Raw genomic sequence first — 21,657 nt, 5'->3', positions numbered from 1 at the left:
CATAATTTTGTAGGGTAGATATGTCCTTAGGGATTATAGTGTGTACCACTGAACGTTAGAGTGCACCCTAAGAATGCATCGAATTGGCAAGTATAGAACATGCTTTCTCCCTTAGAATTCTCAATATAGTAATCCACTGAGTCTCAAATTTAGAGAAGCAGATCTTAAATGAGATGTGCAAGAAAATGAATGCATTTGGCATAAAGCATATTTACTAGTCTTACTTCAATTTTCACTATTTCTTTAAATAACATTTACAATAATGAGAGTTACAACACTAAATTTGTGTTGGACAGCAGTAAATTTAGGAGGAATAACAGCAGAGAGAGAGAGTGTTCTTTAACTGGAATATGTGCTTGTTATTGTGCTCATAGTGGTTTTATTAACTGTGCTAATTTATATAGAAGTAAATGTTGGTTGCACTTTTTATATTAGGAAAAAGTTACTGTCATGAGCACCATTAATCCAACCAAGGACCTGTTAGCAGACTTAATTGGGTGTCAACGACTCCCTGAAGACCAGCGGAAAAAAGTACATCAGCTAAAGGACTTGTTGGACCAGATCCTAATGTTAGACCCAGCCAAACGGATTAGCATCAACCAGGCTCTGCAACACGCCTTCATCCAGGAAAAAATTTAAATCAGATGAAGAAGTCCAAAGGGTTTGAGTAGTTAAGATACAAAGACTGAAGAAATTTCACAGCAGTTTATTAATGTATATAAACATAAATATTTCCCCTGCAAAGTTGAGGAAGAATGATATATTTGAATTAACACCAAGGCTGATATTTCTTTTAGAAATGTTAGAGTAATTCTGTTTGTGTCTTATGTGAAAATTTTCACTGTAGAACTGTTTTAATTGCCAAGACTGCACACAAGTACAATGCTAATGTATATGGTTGCAGTTCATATATTATAAAAAAAAAAAAAAAAAAAAGCTTGTTATAAAAGAACAGTAATACTGGGTGGTTGATTTGTTTTTAGCAGACTTGGCTTCATTTTTGTCTTTAAAAAATGGCCAGCATAAATGCTGTTTATATTCACGTTTTCCTAGGTGTGTGTGTGCAGGCCACAGCAGCATGCCCTTGGTGTAGTCAGTGCCGAAGGGGGTCTGTTCCTTCTTGAGCCTGCCTGCAGGGATGGTCTCCTCTTTTAAAGCAGGTTGTGTACAACTTTCAGTACACTGAAGGTAAGCTAAACCATCAACATCACTGGTGTTTAAGATGTTATTTTACTGGAACAACTGACAAATGAGAGACAATAGCTTTATGGCAGAATTCCCTGCATGTTTGATAAATGATGTGTTTTATTTTCTGGCATTGCAACTGTGGCATAGTTACGACTTCTGTTCATCACATTTAAAATTTGGAGAATGCGCACTTGATGGATAGAGCGCCTTCAGTGTACTGTTCTTATTACTTTAATTTTTTTAATCAACTTGCTATAGACTTTGTATACATTTTGTTAAATATAGTTCACTATGACATAGAACCAATACTTACAGAAGAGTTTTCATTTACTAATTACATATGTTGGGATCTGATTCTGAAAGACCTTATATCTAAAGGATAGATAGACAACATAATGAAATTTTTAACTATTTGTATGTCATTTTGAAAGTGTACTGCTTTATGCTAAAAGTGTTTCATTTGTTCATTGTTTTCATTATTTGTGATCATGTTGTCTTTCAATACAGGCATAAACCTTCCACTCTTGAACAAAGCAGCTGCTTTTTAAAAGCGGTAATTGCTTCTTTACCTTTTATTTCTTTTGTAAATGAAGCTTTTCTTTAAGAAATGTGACAGTGTTGTCTCTTGCATAAAACAGTTGACACTCACTTATTGTAAAGTGAAGATTGTTCTGCTGCATGTAAAGTGGACCATGCAGATTTCTGTATGTTTTCAGTATGCATCATTAGATAATAAAGTCTTTTGTGAACAAGGCATTTGTAGCCATTTTTAAAAGATTTTGTTTTCAGTGCTGGTAAATCAGGTAATACGTAAGAAGAAACCCTTCATTTTTCTGTAAATCCTTTAATTAAAGGGATTATTAAAAGTTATGATCTTTGGAAGGCGATATTAGACTACATTAATTAGATCTCTAATTATCATCATTGTAAAAGAAAGAAAACAAACCAAAAACCTACAGATACTGTCTATCTGCTTTCATTGTTATGAAATTATTCCTGTAGGATATATGATTGAATTCAGGCTTTAACTAATGTTTGTGCTATTTTTCTCACTTTTCCTTTTGATGGTGCTGAAAGAGAGAAAGGAAAGCGAGGCACAGGCCACTCTACGCCTACTCCATGGGTCTGATTTGATGAGACACCAACTTCACCTTCCTAACAAGGTTATTTCTGACAGCATGTGTAGATAAACATTTAGCAACAAGTTAAAAATAGTTTGAAACATTTGAGTTAGTTATGCAACATGAAGAATCCAGAATCAAACTTTTCCAATCCATACTGATGTTTTAAATATAATTTGAGACCATAAAAAATGCATCTTTTTATTCCCATTTATTATTTGCATAAAAGGTATAGAAAAAACAGGGATTTAGGGTTTTTTTTTTGTAATACCCGTTTCAAATTGTAAATAGGACTTCTTTATCCATCTAGGCACAAACATGCACACTTAGTGCAATCAAGGATGGAAAATGAGACTAAGCAGTCATTCTGCTGGTGGGGTGTTCCCCACCAAGGAGATGTAATGAACTACAAAGCAGGCAGGTGATGGGTGATGTTACATGCCAATTTTGAACCTTCAACCTGTCTTTTCTCAGTTTTTATTTTAATTTTTAATGAAAAGTAAATCTGTTCCTACTTCAACATATTAAATTGCTTGTTCATACAGGAAATAGAATGCAGATTTTATTCTTACTGAAATGAAGAACTAGATACTTAGTTAATTCCACACAAAGAAATTTGCACTGTTCTGGTGACGCCTATAACATATCCAGCACTTCTGGTGGCAATTTTACACAGATGTAGTGAAATCCTATTGTTTCTGTTGATTTTGACCATTATTTTCTATCCTTATTTAAGAATAAAGAAATCAGTTGTCAACTCCAATAGAAACAATGCACCTTATACCTACAGAACTTTTAAAAACTATTCTAAAGAAGAATAAAGTTGCTCGTTTACTTGTTCTTTGTGTTGTAGGTGCTGCTCAAAAGAAGATGACGACCACCAGAAGACATGAACAAAGGTTTCTGTCCTATAAAAGATATGAAAATATTTTTTATGTTATCAGTCTAATCTTTCTGTTTACAGCATTCATTAGCACTATTGGTAATTTTAAGAATAGTTCTGTTGTGATGGTATTTATATGTAAGATGTGCTTTTCATTTCTGGTCGATGTGATTTTTGTTGTGATCAAATGTAGGAAGATACACAATACTGTATCTGTTTGCTTTCTTCTTATAAGAGAAATATTGGGTATGATACTTTTCCTTTAGGAAGGAGTCAACCAAATTTGACGGTAAAATATATATATTTTAGCATCACTGACGTTTTTAAGGTTTTACTAGAAGAGGATACAAAATTTTGTTCCCATATTTTATTGTAGCACATGCATTATATATGCTAATACTATCTCTTACTTACCTTTAGCCAACAGAGCAAACATTGTAACTAGGGAGGTGGGTTATGAGAAATTGTTGAAAAACAAGTGGATCCTGGTCCTTGGCCCTCCTCCAGCTCCCTTTGTGCTTTTCTGGCAGAACAAAGGAGTTTTAATTCTGGCTTGAACATCCAGCTAAATGGTTCCCCCAGCATGGAAGATTCCTGAGCGGTATAGAGACATAATTACCTATTTGCCACGCCTCTCCCTCTCAACCTTTAGTGTAGGGGAGAGTTGGATGTGTGACTGGAGTGGTGCTTAACTCTGCTGATTCCCAGCTGTGGCAAACTGGTACAAAATAGAAAAATCCCTGAAGCTGCCATTTGCAGTTGGCTTTTGGATGAGGGTGGTATACATCCACACCTCAGGTCCTGTGCGAAGTGAAACTCGGCTGAACCCAAGCATTTAACCCATGATCTGTATCTCATGGTGACTGAAAATCAACAAAAAACAAACTAAAAGTGCTTTTGAATCTGGGCCCCCTGATGAGAATTAAATGTAGAGGAAACGTATATTAAAAATCCCTTTACTACCTACATTTGTTATCTATGTTGCTTAGGTGAATACATATAGGTTGACATAATTGAAAACAATTTTAAAATAAATTTGTTAATGAATTTTTGATTTTGAATTGTCACATCTTTTAATAATGTTTTTCCGTCCATATGTAGGGTAAGTGGCAGTAAACCTCTGAAGAACCTTTGAATATATTGATCCATACACAGAAGGCTGATCATTCTGTGAGAATACAGGAGATATAACTTAATCTTCTACAGTGTATTAAGTCATCAACTGTAACTCATAGTTATAGCAGCAAATGTTCAAAGTGGCAGTTGTTTCAAGTTAATAAAATAAGATTTTGGAACTTATTTGCATCTTGTGTTTTTTACTTTTGCTCTGTTTATAATGTTGATAATATAAAGCTTTTAAATACTTTTTTCAAATACTTGCATACACTAAATCGTAACATGCCAATGTCATTCTTCAGATTCCGTTTTATCTGCTCGAGTTTAGGCCAGCATCAATAACTGAGGTACCAGAGGTGTTCAGTTACCTGCTCCATCACACACTTTCTGTGTGACCTTGAGCAAGAGCCATTTAGTCTCTTTGTGCCTCAGTTCCCAATCTGTAAAGTGGGGTAATAGTACACAGGATTTTGTGAAGATAAACACATTAAAAATTGTATTACACTAATGGGGACTGTTAATGACTAAGATTGATGGCTGTAGCTTAATTCGGATAAGAGTGTAAAGATGGTAGGATGGGAAAAGCAGCCTGATGGAATGGCGAGGATTATGTTGCCTCTTTAATTCAGAGGTTGTGCTTGCTATTTGTTTTCAAGTGTATTGTTGATTCACTAGCTTCTTGGACAGGATGGCTGGCTGACTCCATCTAGCCAAGAAGTTCTAACTATTTTGGGTGCAGACCTTATTCACCATGTCACTTTGAGGTTACACTATAGCAGTGTAATCTAGATGGGACAGTATCTTAAATCAACTTAAAAGTAAAGCTGATGCAGAATGTGGTGGCTTAGTTGTTAATTGGAGTTTCTCACTTGAACACATGAAATTGGTGCTCTATATTGGCTGCCTGTTAATTGCCAGGTGGAATTTAAGGTCTTGCTATTGACCGGTCAGTTTTTAAATGGGTTGGAGCTGCCTACTTGAGATCATCTTTCTCCCTAGGTGATACCAATGGTGCAGTTTTGATTAGAAGTGGTTGAGCTGAAGCCCGCTCTGTTTAAAAGAGGAGGGAGCTGCTGGAAGGGCATTGTCTGTGAAGGGCCTTGAATTTATTCCAGCCTTGACCTTGGGTCAAAAATCACCCAAATCTGATGATCTTCAGGGCATGCTGCAAAAAAACTTTGAGGCTTTCAAGGAGGAAGTGTGCGGTCTGGACTGGGATCTACGTGCAAAAGGATGGTGTTTGCAGCTAGGGTGGACTTTTTCCCCACGTCCTAATTTTGATGAGTCTCTATTTATTTTTGTCTGTACTAGAATGTTTATATCTCAAATATATAGTCTAAATTGACAAAATACATGACCTTCCCTCCTCCACTTGCCCCAGTAAACCCCATCTTCCGCGCATTTACACTCATATCCTCCCTAACCCCTTAATCTCATGCTCTCCTCTGGCTCTTTCCCGTCAGAACACAAGCATGCTGTAGTCTCTTCCATCTTAATATAATCCCACACTCAACCCCACTTGCCTCTCCAACTACCACCCATTCTCTCTTTCATCTCTAAGCTCATTGAATGTGCTCTTTACAATCTTTTTCTGCCATTTTTCCTCCAGGTTCATCCTTGATTCTCTCCAATCCAGTATCTGTTGCTTGCACTCCGCTGAAATCACTCACCAAAGACAATAATGACCATTTCCTAGCCAGCAATTCATCCTCGTCCTCCTTGACCTGTCAGCTGCCTTAGATACCGTTGACCAGTCTTTTCTTAAGATCTTGTTCTCCCTTGCCTTCCATAACTCTGCCCTGGGCTGGTTCCCCTTTTTCTCTAAGAGGTCCCCAAACTGTGGGGTGTATCCCCTAGAAGGTGCGGAGGAATGTTCAGGGGGCATAGTGGGGCCCAGGCCAGCCCCATGGGGGATGGGGAGAGAGTGCCACCCTGCCCCTGGCCCCAGCCTTGGCCCCCGACCATACCCTGGCTGCAGCTCTACACTTGCCCCTACCCCCAATCTCAGCCCCAGGCTGCGGCTTCGTTTCTGGACCCAGACACAGCCTTGGCCCCCTTACCCCTGTCTGCATCCTCCTCCCCACACCCCCAAGCCATGGCCTCGCTCCCAGTCCTGGGGTGTGTGTGTCTGCACACGCGCACAAAGGTAAGTGGAGGGACATGACTTTGAAAAGTTCGGGGACCACTACTCTAAATGCTCTTTCAGCCTGTCCATTGAAGGATCCTCCTCATCTACTGGCCCTGGCCTCACATCTTTCTGTGGGGGTTCCATGTGGCTCTGTCCTTAGTCCTCTTTTCTCCCTCTAACCTTTTCCTCTCTCTGTAATATCATCTGCAAACACAAATTCAATACTATTTCTATGCCAACAACTTCAGATTTACCTCTATTCTGGACTGGTCTCTTATCCAAAATAAAATATTGGCCTGTCCCTCTAACAGTGCCTTTTTGATGTTCCAGGCTCAAGCTCAATATGACTAAACCAGAGCTGTTAAATCTTCTAACCCTCACCCCCAAGACCTTCCTACTACCTCTTGCTTGATCGCTGGACAATACCACCATCCCGTCTGTCTCTCAGGCTAATAACCTGATCATCATCATCTATTTGAACCTGTCTCTAGATTATCACATCCAGGCTATGTCCAACTCCTGCAATTTCTTTCTGAATAGTATCTCGAAGATATGGCCATTCCAATCCAATCACACAGCTAAAACTCTCATTCAGGCTTTCTCAAATCTGTTATTGCAACATCCCTCTCTTTGGTCTTGACAAATGCAGTGTTGTTCTGCTCATAACAATTCCAAATGCTGCTGCAAAGATCGCTTTCCTAGCCCATCACTTTGACTGTATAACCCATTTGTTTGCATCCATCCACTGGCTCTCCTTCCTCTATAATATCAAACATAAGATTTACCTTCACTGCCTATTCCTGTCTTACTTATCCCATCTCATTCACCAAATGCTGATTCCCCCCTCTGATCAGCCTGTGATGCCAACCTTTATTTTCAAACAAGCAGTTTGCTTTGTCCCATGCTGCTCCTCATGCTTGGGAGAAGCTCCCCATAAACACCTGAAAACTAACTCACCCTCCTTAAAACTCGGCTGTGATTCCTACAAAAATCTGCAACGGTTAGGCTGCTGATATGCTGAGACCACCGCCTGTAATACTGACCAATATTCTCATTGTTTCCTTGCATTACCTCTTCTGTCTGTAACAGTCTGTTGTCTCTTATCTTCTGCTTAGATTGTAAGCTCGTTAGGGCAGAGTCCATCTTTTTATTCTGTGTTGTACAGCACTTAACACAGTGGGGTCCTGGGTACTTGACTGGGGCTCTGAGACACTACAGTAATACAAATAATAGGTGCGTTATGATATACTATAGACCTCTAAATAGCAATCTGTTTTTCACTTTGTCTCACATTTTCATGAGAGTTAATACATGTTGTGATGTGAATATCTGTCCACTAGGAACTGAACCAACACCATTAATGAACTGGTTACTACTGACCCAGGGTAGATTTTAATTGATAAACTAAAGATGAAAGGTTCCATATCCTACCACTTCAGTAGTTCTCAAACTATTACATTTACCCCTGATGGTAGGTTAGCCAGAATCAGATGTTATGCAGATTGGTTGAAGTGTATTCGAATAAAGACTCCATTAGAACTACACTGATTAAAATTACACAGATGATATGCCAAGTATTTTGAGTTTTAGATGTGGTTTGCTAGGCCTTAAAATTTGAGAAACTGCTTCATTACTAATACCCTGATTCATCCAGACACATATGTTTAAGAAATAAATATTGCATGCATGTTGAGGTATCTGCACATTTGGTGTACAGTAAAGCATGAAGCTGAAGACGGTGATTCTTGGATCTGAAAAGAGAAGCCAAAAAAGAAGGTCATAGACATGAATTAGATTTTTAAAGGAAATGCTTGATAGCATTTATAGAGGACCTTTCACCAAATATCCCAACGTACTTGAAAAATGGAGTGTTATCTATCTTTACATACAAATCACTTCACCCACACTGAAATGTGCTGCAACAGCTTAATATTAAACAGCAATGCTATGCAAGTTTGGACAGGACGTGAAAAATAATTAATCCTTTTGAAACTATAAGGCAGGGTGGATTTGATTTATGTAGAAATCCATGATTAAATAAAGTGCATTCTTGTTGGTTGTTATAACCTTAATACATATTCTTCACAACTCAGAGATAGATGTAGATTTCATTTTTAGAAGATACACACTATACATTTTTAAAGTGATTTATTTTGAAAACTTTTCAGATTAGTTTTACAGCTATATCAGAAAATTAATGATTGGTTATTTCATTTACCAAAGGTAATTGAAGCAGATAGTTCACCTCCCAATATTTCATCAATATCTCCAATTCAACAGGTTAATCATTAATATTTGGAGGATTTTCTTGCCATGCTCTATTAGGAGGAGAACATCACCAGACAGACATTTAAATTGTTTTATTTAACTAAAAAACAGTTATGTATTCTGGATTTTTTTCTTCAACAGCAAACATATAATAATTTAACAAAACAAGCAACAAAACTAAATTTTTGAATTTAGTTAAACATTCAAATTTTTAAAAATCAGGTTTGTTTGTGTTAAAATTGTTTTAAACTAAAATAGTTAAATGAAATACTTTAAAAAAAACAAAAAAAAACCCCAAAATTAGATCGATTATGTCAGTCAACATGAGAAACTTGCAATACTGGCTTCTGTAGCTAACTCAGTCGTCTTCACCTTTATTTTCCTGTTTGTTCATAATCTGGAAAAGAAAAACAAGCTTTCCTGCTTTTTCAGGTCCCAAATGATTTCTCAATTTGGTATGAATTAGTCCAAAGGAAGAAAATATTCTTTCTACACTGGCAGACGAAGCTACTGCTGTTAAAAGTGAGATGATCACTTCAACACTCTCTGAATCCAAGTGCTTAAGTGACTTCCACCAGTTCACTGGTGTGACTTTCTTTAAAACATCATCAGCAAACATATATTTCTTGAATGGTTCACCATTAGCTCTGAAGTTTATTATAGTTGGCATTATGGAGGGATGATTCCCGGATGTCCATGTCATAGCCAACTCCTCTTCTTCAGCAGTTAAGGTTTGACCCTGGTACCAAGTATTGAGAATATATGCAAGAAAATGAGCTGGAGATGGTGCTTGTCCAATTCATTTTTTTAATGCTTGTAATTTAACTCTGTCATTGCATATTTCTCTTTTTAAGATCTCACTCACTGCCTTCCAAATTTCAACCGTGTCAGCAATAAAACAGCTATTTCCCTGAGTTTTGTTCAAGGCTACAGAAATAGGCTTCAGGGTACTCAGCATGTGTTCAGCATTTCTCTTAAGCCCATTGTTGAGAACTTTGGCTGTGACAGTGCCATCTATTTTTTACGATTTTGTTCACAAACTGTCATCAGATTAGGCCAGTTCTTGATACAGTGCTCAAAACAGTCCACTCCTGAGTTCCATCGCAGGTGTTGTGGGAGAGTTAGTTTGGTTCCTCCCACTTTTTTCAGAGCAGCTGCTGCAAAGTGGTTGTTATGGAAGTATTTTGTAACTTCAACAACATTAGCCTTTATTTCTGAAACACTGAAGTCTTTGGCTAGGAGGTGAATCAAATGAGCACTGCAACTGTATGTTATTAGCTTGGGACTCTCCTCACCCTCTTCTAAATTGCTTCTCCTCTTGGATCCATTTGCAGCATTGTCTGTGACCAAGCTGCGTACTACACGTTTGAATTTTTTTTTTCCACTGTTTGTTATAGCTTTTACTCAGAGCTGGCCTTACCATGAGGTGAACTGAGGTGGCTGCCACTAGGACCCAGAGTGTAGAAAATTGTGTCTGCTGCTGGTGCATATGTATTCTCTCTGCTCTAGATGCACAGAGATGGTGGAGTGCTGTGCTGGTGGAAGGAGGGCACAAGAGACATAACAGGCAGGCAGGAGAAAAAGTGAGAGGAAATAACAAAGCAGCAGGAGCTACAGGGAGAGAGAGGAGGAGGAGCCTCTTATGTTCCTCTCTAGCACCCCCAGGAGCCTGGACTGATTAACACCAGCTTCTCAGGGAGCTTCCTGTTTCCTGCTGCTTCCCTGAACCCACTTAAGGAGAACAGGCAGTCAACTGAAGTAGTAGGAGCCAGTTAGGCACTTAAGACACTGATATCTTCCCTCACTCAGTCCCTTCTACTAGCTTGCTTATTTGTCCCCTTCAATTGAGTGTTGAGAGCCACTATAGCTGGCACAGAACAGCAGTCATGAGTGAAAGAAAAAACCGCGCCTCTGAGACAGCATTCAGAAAAAGAAAGAAAGCAAAGGAAGCTTTTCTATCTAAGCAGGAAGGAGCTCTCCTGAGATGCATAGACACAACTGTTCACGGTGAGCCTTCTGGCGCCAGTGAGGATGTGAGTGGTGAGGAGATGCCTGCTCTTCCAGTTAGTCAGAGTGCAGGTGACCTGGCAGCTACTGCAGCATCCATATCTCCATCTCAAATGGTTGTAACCATGCACATTCCTGAAGAAAAGTGTAGATCAGAGAAGAGTGTGGTGGAGGTGCAAGAAACAGCTGCTGCTGGGTTTAGTTCCTTAAGTCTAGATGATCCAGGACTGTGGACCCACTTGAGCAGTAGCCTGAGGGTCTTCCTTGTACTGGATGGGCCACAGCAAGTGAAAAACTTCATGTTCCCCAAAGGCAATAAAAATAGAAGTTTCCATCCAACACATTACTGGTGTGAAATCCCCAACAGTGACAAAGTGGAGAGGTCATGGCTTATGTACTCAAAAACCCAGAATGCTGCATACTGTTTTTATTGAAAACTCTTCCAGTCTAATGTTCCAGCCACATTGGGTTCTACAGGAACAAAGGACTGGGAAAATCTGGCTGAATCTGGCATGCCATGAGAAGGCAGCAAATCACCAGAGAGCATTCCATAGGTGGAAAGAGCTTGAGATGAGACTAAGGTTACAGGCCAGGATAGATGATCAGCATCAAGAGAAGATTGCATCAGCCTCTTTACTTACAAAATGTTCTGAAAAGGCTCATTCCCATTGTGAGAATGCTTGCTACCCAAAATCTAGCACTGCTTGGCACTTCAGATCAGCTGTATGTGCCAAACAGTGGAAACTTTCTTAAAACTGTGGAGCTGATGGCTGAGTTTGATGCTGTACTTCAGGAGCATCTAAGAAGAGTCACCACCCAAGAAATGTAAACACACCACTACCATGGAAAAAAATTCAAAATGAAATCATACAGATCCTGGCAACAAAAGTCAAACAGAAGATTGTGGCAGATCTGAAGTCAGCAAGATATTACTCTGTTGTTCTGGACTGCACACCTGACATCAGCCATACGGAACAAATTACTTTAATGGTGTGTTTTGTAACAACAACAGAACCTAGTGAAAATGTCCCTGCAATGGTGACTGTCAGAGCATTTTCTAGAATTTATTGACATTAATGATACTACAGGAGCTCATGAGACAAATGTGCTTCTTAAAAAGCTGGAAGATACGAATTGCGATAGCTGACATGAGAGGTCAGGGCTACGATAATAGTGCCAACATGAGAGGAAAGAACAGAGGAGTGCAGACACAGATCCGAGAGTTAAGCCCTCGAGCTTTTTTTTGTCCCATGCAGTTCTCATTCATTGAACTTGGTGGTCAGTGATGCAGCATCAGCTAGTGAGGCTGCTGAATTTTTTAATGTAATTCAAAGCATGTATGTATTTTTCTCTGCATCATCTCATTGATGGCAAATTTTAAAGCAACATCTGGCAACATCCCGTCTGACACTGAAACCACTGAGTGCCACATGATGGGAAAGTCAAGTGGAGGCGATAAAGCATATCAAACACCAAATTGGGAAGATAGATGATGCCATAGTTGCCATTATGGAGGATAATGCTATGACAGGAACTGTTCATGAGAGAAATGTTGCAGAGGGAAATCACCAGAAACATACATAACTTCACATTTCTGTGTGGCTTAGTGTTGTGGCATGACATACTGTTTGAAATAAATGTTGTAAGCAAGAGACTCCAACGTGTTGACCTTGATATATCTGGAGCAATGAAACAACTGGACAAAGCAAAGTCAGACCTAGAGGGATTTCAAAACGTTCTGAAGAGTGCACGGAAGTTGGCAGAGGAACTTCACAGTGAAGCTATTTTCCCACCCATTCAAGAATACAAGAGTCACCAAAGAAGAAGAATTACAAGGCACGGGATAATCTCATAAGAGACCCCAAACAAACAATTAAAAATTGAATTCTTTAACCAGGTGCTAGACTGTGCAATACAGTCAGTTGAAGAACATTTCATCCAGCTCAAGGAACACAGCAGTTGTTGGGATGATGTATGATATTCCAAAACTCCTCACTATATCTGAAGAAGACCTATACCAGCAATGCAGGGCACTAGAGACAATGTTGACACATGATGACATACGCGATATTGATGCGAGTGATTTAGTTGATGAATTGAGAGTCCTTTCAAGATACATTTCAGCAGGATCAACTCCAAACCTGTTTTGGAATATATGTGCACAAATAAGATGACCACCCTCTTTCCAAATGCTTTTGTTGCTCTGCTCATACTTCTAACACTTCCTGTAACAGTTGTCAGTGGAGAACCCAGCTTCTCCAAGCTGAAGTTAATAAAAACACATCTACGCTCCACAATGACACAGGAGAGGCTGTTCGGCCTTGCAACCATCTCAATAGAGCATGAGCTGGCCCAGACTGTGGACCTTCAGGAAGCAGTTCATATCTTTGCAACCAAGAAGGCATGGAAAGCACCACTTTGATTATTCAAACAGATAAAAATGCCAGTGTTTACTATGCAGACAAGAAAAGTTATATTTGCCGTTCAGGTGTTTGAAAGTTAAGTGTTACTTAAAATTTTTGAACAAGGCATTTTAAGTTGTTAGTTCTTCTTTATTGGGGTAGGTAGCAGAACAGTACCATGAGAGGAGTAGAACAGGAAGAAGACAGAATTGAGACCTTTCAAAGTTTTGGCCCAAGCGAGGGGACATGGGACGACATTTAAGTTCCCTGCCTCAGGTGCCAAAATGCTGTGGGCTGGCCCTGCTTTTACTGCTACTTCTTGTAAGTATTCTTCTGTGTGTGCATTTCCTGATGTAGCAATTGTTTCTGTAAGCAAGACATTCCCTTCTGTTGTCACACAAGCACATACAACAGGATCATTGTTGTATGTGCTCCACCCATCAAGACTCGGGTTAACAATTTCACCCTCCAGACCTTTTGTTCACTGCCCAGTTTCTCTTTCATACACTTTATCCAGCAATTTGCCTGCGACATCTGCTCTGTTGCGTGGACTGTGTCCTGTCTTAATGACTGAATCATGTTAATGAAGTGTGGGGTCTCAATCATACAGAAAGGAGAGATTGTTGCATAAACAAACCGGGCAAGTTTTTTATCAATTACCTCTTTTTGGAATCTGCTGGTTCTTATCACAAATGTATCTATTGTTGTTTCTGGATGATGGAGATTTTTTTTTCTTTTTTGCTACAGGTGATATACTGTGGCTATGTGACATACACGATGAAACTGAAACACTATCATTGGCAGATAACTCTGAAACTATAGAAAATGATGGTGATCTTGAAGGTGGATAGTCTTCAGAATCCTGTATGTTGAGGATGGATTCTCCTAAACAAAATAAGCCAATGCAGTTATTTTAATTATTACTACCATACTGCTCATTTAGTATTACTCATTGCATTCACTGACAGTACTACTTTAAAGGTGAAATTGTAAAAGGAAGATCTGCCTATTTCAGCTGTTTATTTTTTTATCACAACTGCATCTAAAATGATAGTACCACAGAGTAACAACTATATTTTTTGCTCAAACATGAGAATTCAAGAATAGTTCAGAAGGAAGACAGGCAGTCCTTAAGAAAGAAGTATGAAATAAAATAAGTTTACCAACCTGAAGATCCTACATGTTCAGATATGTTCCTTTCATCATCTTCAACGCAGCTTCCTCCTGAGAAGGAACACTTCGCATGATGTTGTTTCTTTTGGGCAACCAGGTTTTGCATTTCTTTGTTGCACTGTTAGCATTTTACACGCATGCCTATCTTACCCCCAGGTAGAGGAACTTCATTAAAATATTCCCAAACTGGCTCTCTCTTACACCTTGATGCCATTATAGGTTTTCCCTTCTAGTGAGAGAATGGTATGGTAGATCTCAATGAAGTCTATACCCAGAAAAACCTGAAGACTTCTGGAATATGCTGCTTAAACAGTTTCACTTTTGTTTCTACTGCCTGTCTCTCTCTCCTCACATTTATCTCCAGACTTCTTCTCCCTGTCCAGATCTATTCCGCCCACAACAATCTTTCATTCATTGAACTTTTTGAAACTTTGCACTTTTAGAGAGAGGTAAGGGATTGACTCTGTGTACACAAATTTGCAGAGGGACAAATAGGGTTGAGGTCTGTTATTTCTCACCTCTATCTATATATTTATTTATTTAAAACATTTTTGCTGTTAACCATGTTATCTGTGTGGAGACAAATCCACAGTTTGAGATCTGCAAAACCAAGCATCTCTGATGGTATTTTCTAGACTGAGCACTGAGTCCCACTGGGTAGATAGAAAGATTAACCTAAATAATCTATACAGAAGCCCCTGGAACCCCATAAGATTGGGTGCCGAATCCATGAACTATTGGAATTCATTTACAAAACTTTTCTTAAACATTACATGACTATATTGTCTCATACTATAGAATTAGAATTTATAATCCCTATTCCATGATAAGATATCTTTGAGCTATAATGTATCTTAATTTAAACTATCTTTAGATGGGTTTTCTCCTCAAAAAGCATTTTATCAAAAAAATCCAATTTTTAATAATTTTTTTAAATCATTGATTTCTATCCACCCTGCTATAAGTTGAGTTTAGAAAAGCAGAAAAAATTAGCAGAATTAGACTGTTTTCAGGACACCACAGGTTTAACAATACTATGACTTGTGAAAAGTGCTATGTGCTTACTCATGATTGCAAGTAGTCAGGATCTGCTCTGTCTCATCCAAACATTTCCAGTAACACAATTGTGCTGGGCAGTAGTTCAGTACATACTTCCAAGAAAGAATGTTACCTCCTGAATCACCAACACCGTTTCATGAAACGTTTGGGAGTTTTCTTGGGACTTCCTCACTGATAGGTGACAAGGACATGCAAGTGCCATGCCACACCTACATTGGGCAATAGCTCTACGGCCCCCAGCAGGAGCAGGTGTAATGGACAGCTAATTTATAGGTGTGTCTGGTTTGCCCACTTCACCTGTAGCCAGGAAGTCTTTCTGCTGTGAAGACTGTATGTCTTGAGTCCCACCAATGGGCCCATTCCCCTTTAAAGAGGGGTTTTTTAATTCTCCAATACTGGTAGTTGACAGCATGTTTCTCTTTTCTCGGTCATCCTTTTTTAATCTTTTTGTCCAATTTCCATTTTACTGAGTGTGGGAGCTTTAAAACAAAAGGCAGCCACACTTGCTGCTGTGTTGTTTACTTGTCTGCTTGTGCACTAGCATATCATATATCACCACTACTGTGTGCAGCTCTGAAAAAGCTAGTCAGGCACTAGCGTGCTGCTGTGGACGCATGCTATTTATAGCTCTCCTCCTCTATATAAAGGCACAGTTTTAATGATCTCCTGTTTTGAGAGGAGGATGGGTGAGATGCTCCACTTTCATCTGAATCAGTTTGGATTTTTTTATTTTACATCTTTCAGTCTGATTTTGCACTGTCACATGCAATGACAGGTCCAATCAACATGATGGAGACAGTCTCCTCAAAAATCTATCAATCAAAAGGGTCCAATTTAAGGCCTTACTAGTGATCTATATTGACCCATTTGGTCCAGTTTTATTTTAATTATTGTCCTAAAAACGTGTGTAGATTCACAGATATCTTTTAACAGATGCTGTGTATGTTAATGAATAAAATACTTTATTACTGTGGAATTATAGGAAATACCCTCCAAAACCGTGCACACACTGAAATTTGGAATGATGGCTATAATTTCCCATCAACAGACGAGTGTAATGAAAAATGATCTTCAAGCGAAAAGAAAAATTGCTCCCTCCCCCTCAAATTTTTTTTCTACTCCTTACATTACAGGTCTTTTCTGGGGGACTCTATGAACAACTCGATAACTAGTAGGTTTATGATATTAACTGAACAAGTGCAATTTGATTGAAGAGAGAAGCAATTTTTTTACTGACTGTTTGAAACTTTAGCTTTTTGTTAATTTTTGTAAATCCCTATTTAACTCAAATGCTTGACAATCAGAAGAGCTCTTTTGCTAAAGGTTCAATAGCCATTTAATGACTGACTGAGAGCTTCCAGTCCATATCTTAGTCTTCCAAAGGAGATCTCCAGCAAAACAGGGAAAACAAACGGAGAACATCGTTATTGATGTTTCCAAACTGTTTAAAAAAAGAAAAGAAAAAAGCAAGAAGAAAAAATTGTCAGGCCTTCTTTATACAGCAGAAACAACAAAAATAGGACATAAATCCACGTCTTGTTTTCTTCTTCTTCATGTCAATTTTTTAAAAGAAAGGCACTCATCAGATTGTAAGTTGGTCAAATTTTTATGTGAAGGTGATTATTTTTAAGTCTCAGGTATAACATTTTTTACTTCCCATACCAGTAACTTACAGCAACTAACGTGAAATTTTTCTCTTTCTACTTCCTGTTGTATGCTGCTTTGTACTGTGAATAAAATGCTTTCCCTCCCCCGCTCCCCCATCATGCACAGTTATGCACTTAGAATAATTCTGACAATAATATAATAGACTGTTCAGATTTTTTCATAATTAGAATGATCTTTTATAAACTATTTTTGAATCCTTCAATCTGAAGACTTTCCAGCTTCACATATGGAGTCAGTCATTGTTTTCAAATGATGTGCAGTTGTGAGTGATATGCCATTTCATATATAAGTACCGGTATTAATGAAAATGTTACCAATATAAACCAGATTGGCCCTAGCCAATTGTTTTAAATGGAACATAAGCAGATGAGTACATCTTGTGCTGACTCAGTGCATGGGGTGAATATCAGCCGACCTGAATCGAAATATTTTTAAAATAAATGTAACTGTGTAGAGTGGTGTGATGGTTGGTAGCTTCTCACCTTTCAAAGATGCTGATTCTAATCACTCCGTCTTAGTCACTGATAACCCAATCATGGTACAATGGTTAAGTGAGTTCTGAGATGACTGTTATTCACCACCAGCCAGCTGTCACAGCTGGCAGCATTTGTTCAGAGAAACATGTCAAGTTTATTTAAAATTTATGGCTGCATTTTCAAAGAGCTTATAAATAAAATGCAATTATGCAGATACTTCAACTCGCAAAACATTTATCCTGAAAAATTGTTAAATAGATTTAATTTGAAACCTTCTGAGATAAACCTTTGTTACAAAATTGTTTGATTAGCAGGAGAAAATGTAAATGAGTTCTGGCTCTCAGTTTGCATTGATCGGTAAGATACGTACTTATCACTTGCTTACAACAGCTGAACTAATAGATTTTTAAATGTAACAAATGCAGGTTGTGCCTAAATATGAACTATATTTTCTCCAGGTGTAATAATACACCAGTTCCAGCAGCAATGAGTTGCTCACCATGAGCACTGAGTGCAATTTCTTGTTTAGAGAGTGGAAGGGTTCTGGTGTCAGTTTTGAGTTCAGGAGGTTCACAGACAGCTGCAGCGGCACAGGAGCTAGCAAACGGAGCTCTAAACGGGAGTTTGAGTGGGAGTTTGCAAGGGGAGTTTGGATTGTGGTGCTTGTTTGGGGTTTGCTTTTTGTTGGGGGGTGGTCTTTTTGGTGTGGCTTGTGTTTCCCAGATTAACAGGATTTAGGTGGGAAGGCAATGACAGATACAGAGGCAGCTGTAGGAGTGACTCCTGTAGTGGAAGACACATTGAGGATGACTGGATGTGGAAGCTGTGGTATGTACATGATCCTGGAGGGGGGAACCGGTAAGAGTTTTTTCTGCATGAAATGTCGTCTGATAGAGCTGATGGAGGACAAGATCCGAGGTTTAGAGATGCAGGTGGAAAGTCTCGTTGAGTTTAGAAAGGGGTTTGAGCAGATGATGGAGCAAAGATATGAGGTATCTGAAGGGAAAAGCTCAGACTCACAGATGGAAGCAGGGCTGCGGAATTTTGAGGGGAGACTGGGTGAGGAAAGTGGTCAGTGGAAACATGTGACTAAAGAACCAGGCAGAGGAAAAGACGGGCTAGTGAAGGAGAAATAGAGCTTAGAACAGGTTTGCAGAGTTGGAAAATGAAGAAGGGGCTCAGCAGGTACTTGTTGAAGGTGGAAGGGGTAAGGAAGAAGAGAAGAGAGGCTAGTCCTATAGGAAAAAGCGGAAGCGTCAAGGGAGACTACACCAAATATGAGCCCAGGAGGATACAGGATGGGTGGAAGAAGATTATAAGGGAAAATAGGAATGGAAAGAACTTGCAGCCAGAGGGAACAAGGGAGGAGACGGGAGAATAGCACAGTCACCAGGAAAAGGCAAGGTCTATGTGATCGGGGACTCTTTATTGAGAAGAATAGACAGGCCTGTAACTAGAGCTGATCGAGAGAATAGAAGGGTGTGCTGTCTTCCGGGTGCTAAGATACGGGATGTAGACCTGAGGTTGAAAAGGATCCTAGAGGGTGTGGGAAAGAATCCCCTAATTATCTTTCATGTGGGAACAAATGATACGGCTAGATTCTCGCTGGAAAGTATTAAGGGAGACTATGCTAGGCTGGGGAAGAGGCTTAAGGAAATTGAGGCTCAGGTGATCTTTAGCAGGATCCTTCCTGTTCCTAGAGAAGGGCAACAAAGGTGTGACAAGATTATGACCATCAACAGATGGCTTAGGCAGTGGTGCTATAAGGAGGGCTTTGGGATGTATGGCCACTGGGAGGCATTCACGGACAGAGGACAGTTCTCTCGGGATGGACTTCATCTGAGTAGGGAAGGAAATAGACTTCTAGGATGGAGGCTGGCACAACTGATAAAGAGAGCTTTAAACTAGGAATTAGGGGGAGATGGTTGGGAGATGTCCAGGAAATCTCCACGCAGATTTTAGCATTGAGAGGGAAGAAGACGAAGTAAGAAAGGATACAGCCGTGGGTAGGAGAATGTATATAAGGAGCGAGGGCGGTGTGGATACTAGTCTAATAGGTTATACTGGCTGTAGAATGACTGTGCCTAATAGGGTACAAAATGTGAGCGAGGCCAAACAGCAAAAATTAAGCTGTTTATACACCAATGCGAGGAGCCTAGGTAACAAAATGGAGGAACTAGAGCTACTGGTGCAGGAAGTGAAACCAGAGATTAAAGGGATAACAGAAACATGGTGGAATAGTAGTCATGACTGGACTACAGTATTGAAGGGTATGTGCTGTTTAGGAAAGACAGAAATAAAGGCAAAGGTGGTGGAGTAGCATTGTATATCAATGATGAGGTAGAATGTAAAGAAATAAGAAGCGATGCAATGGATAAGAGAGTCCGTCTGTGCCAAAAATTACATTGGGGGAAGAAAACTGGTAAGCCTCTCCTACGATAGTGCTTGGGGTGTGCTATAGACTTCCGGGATCTAATTTGGATATGGATAGAGCCCTTTTTAATGTCTTTAATAAAGTAAATACTACTGGAAACTGCGTGATCATGGGAGACTTTAACTTCCCAGATATAGACTGGAGGACCAGTCCTAGTAATAATAATAGGGCTCAGATTTTCTAGATGCGATAGCTGATGGATTCCTTCATCAAGTAGTTGCTGAACCGACTAGAGGGGATGCCATTTTAGATTTAATTTTGGTGAGTAGCGAGGACCTCATAGAAGAAATGGTTGTAGGGGACATCTTGGCTCAAGTGAATCATGAGCTAATTCAGTTCAAACTAAATGGAAGGATTAACAAAAATAAATCTGCAACTAGGGTTTTGATTTCAAAAGGGCTGACTTTCAAAATTAAGGAAATTAGTTAGGGAAGTGGATAGGACTGAAGAACTTCTGGATCTAAAGGTAGAGGAGCCTGGGATTACTTTAAATCAAACTGCAGAAGCTATCGGAAGCCTGTATCCCAAGAAAGGGGAAAAAATTCGTAGGAAGGAGTTGTAGACCAAGCCTGGATGAGCAAGCATCTTAGAGAGGTGATAAGAAAGAAGCAAGAAAGCATAAAGGGAGTGAAAGATAGGAGGGATCAGCAAGGAAAGCTACCTAATTGAGGTCAGAACATGTAGGGATAAAGTGAGACAGGCTAAAAGTCGAGTAGAGTTGGACCTTGCAAAGGGAATTAAAACCAATAGTAAAAGGTTCTATAGCCATATAAATAAGAAGAAAACTAAGAAAGAAAAAGTGGGGCCGCTTAACACTGAGGATTGGTGTGGAGGTTAAAGATAATCTAGGCATGGCCCAATATCTAAACAAATACTTTGCCTCAGTCTTTAATAAGGCTAAAGAGGATCTTGTGGATAATGGTAGCATGACATGGAAATGGAAACGAGGATATAGAGGTAGATATTACCATATCTGAGGTAGAAGCGAAACTGAAAAAGCTTAATGGGACTAAATCGGGGGGCCCAGATAATCTTCATCCAAGAATATTAAAGGAATTGGCACCTGAAATTGCAAGCCCATTAGCAAGAATTTTTAATGAATCTGTAAACTCAGGAGTAGTACCGAATGATTGGAGAATTGCTAATATAGTTCCTATTTTTAAGAAAGGAAAAAAAAGTGATCCGGGTAACTACAGGCCAGTTTAATTTGACATCTGTAGTATGCAAGGTCCTGGAAAAAATTTTGAAGGAGAAATTTAGTTAAGGACATGGAAGTCAATGGAAATGGGACAAAATACAACATGGTTTTACAAAAGGTAGATCGTGCCAAACCAACCTAATCTCCTTTTTTGAAAAGGTAACATTTTTTTAGATAAAGGAAATGCAGTGGATCTAACTTACCTAGATTTCAGTAAGGCATTGATACTGTGCCACATGGGGAATTATTAGTTAAATTGGAGAAGATGGGGATCAATATGAACATCAAAAAGTGGATAAGGAATTGGTTAAAGGGGAGACTGCAACGGGTCCTACTGAAAGGCAAACTGTCAGATGGAGGGAGGTTACCAGTGGAGTTCCTCAGGGATTCGGTTTTGGGACCAATTTATTTAATTTTTATTACTGACCTGGCACAAAAAGTGGGAGTGTGCTAGTAAAGTTTGCAGATGATTACAAAGCTGGGAGGTATTGCCAATACGGAGAAGGATCGGGATATTGTACGGGAGGATCTGGATG

General features: G+C 39.3%; 1 protein-coding gene across 13 annotated transcripts in view; it reads left to right on the top strand.

The window, feature by feature from the left end:
* Positions 1-4,491, top strand: part of PRPF4B (pre-mRNA processing factor 4B) — a 53,750-nt gene extending 49,259 nt beyond the window's left edge. For 2 of the 13 annotated variants that reach the window (XM_038388456.1, XM_043508384.1), the window contains exon 15: positions 436-4,491. In XM_038388456.1, coding sequence (XP_038244384.1) covers positions 436-639 — 204 coding nt within the window. In that variant the 3' untranslated portion in view covers positions 640-4,491. The remainder of the gene's footprint in view (positions 1-435) is intronic. The other 11 variants (XR_006279038.1, XR_006279039.1, XR_006279037.1 and 8 more) reach the window with 11 other exon arrangements.
* The last annotated feature ends 17,166 nt before the right edge of the window (positions 4,492-21,657 follow it).

This window comes from Dermochelys coriacea, chromosome 2, assembly GCF_009764565.3.
Source record: "Dermochelys coriacea isolate rDerCor1 chromosome 2, rDerCor1.pri.v4, whole genome shotgun sequence".
NCBI lineage: Eukaryota > Metazoa > Chordata > Testudines > Dermochelyidae > Dermochelys > Dermochelys coriacea.
The sequence above is the reverse complement of the archived record's forward strand: the minus strand, read 5'-3'. Positions and strand labels throughout refer to the sequence as shown.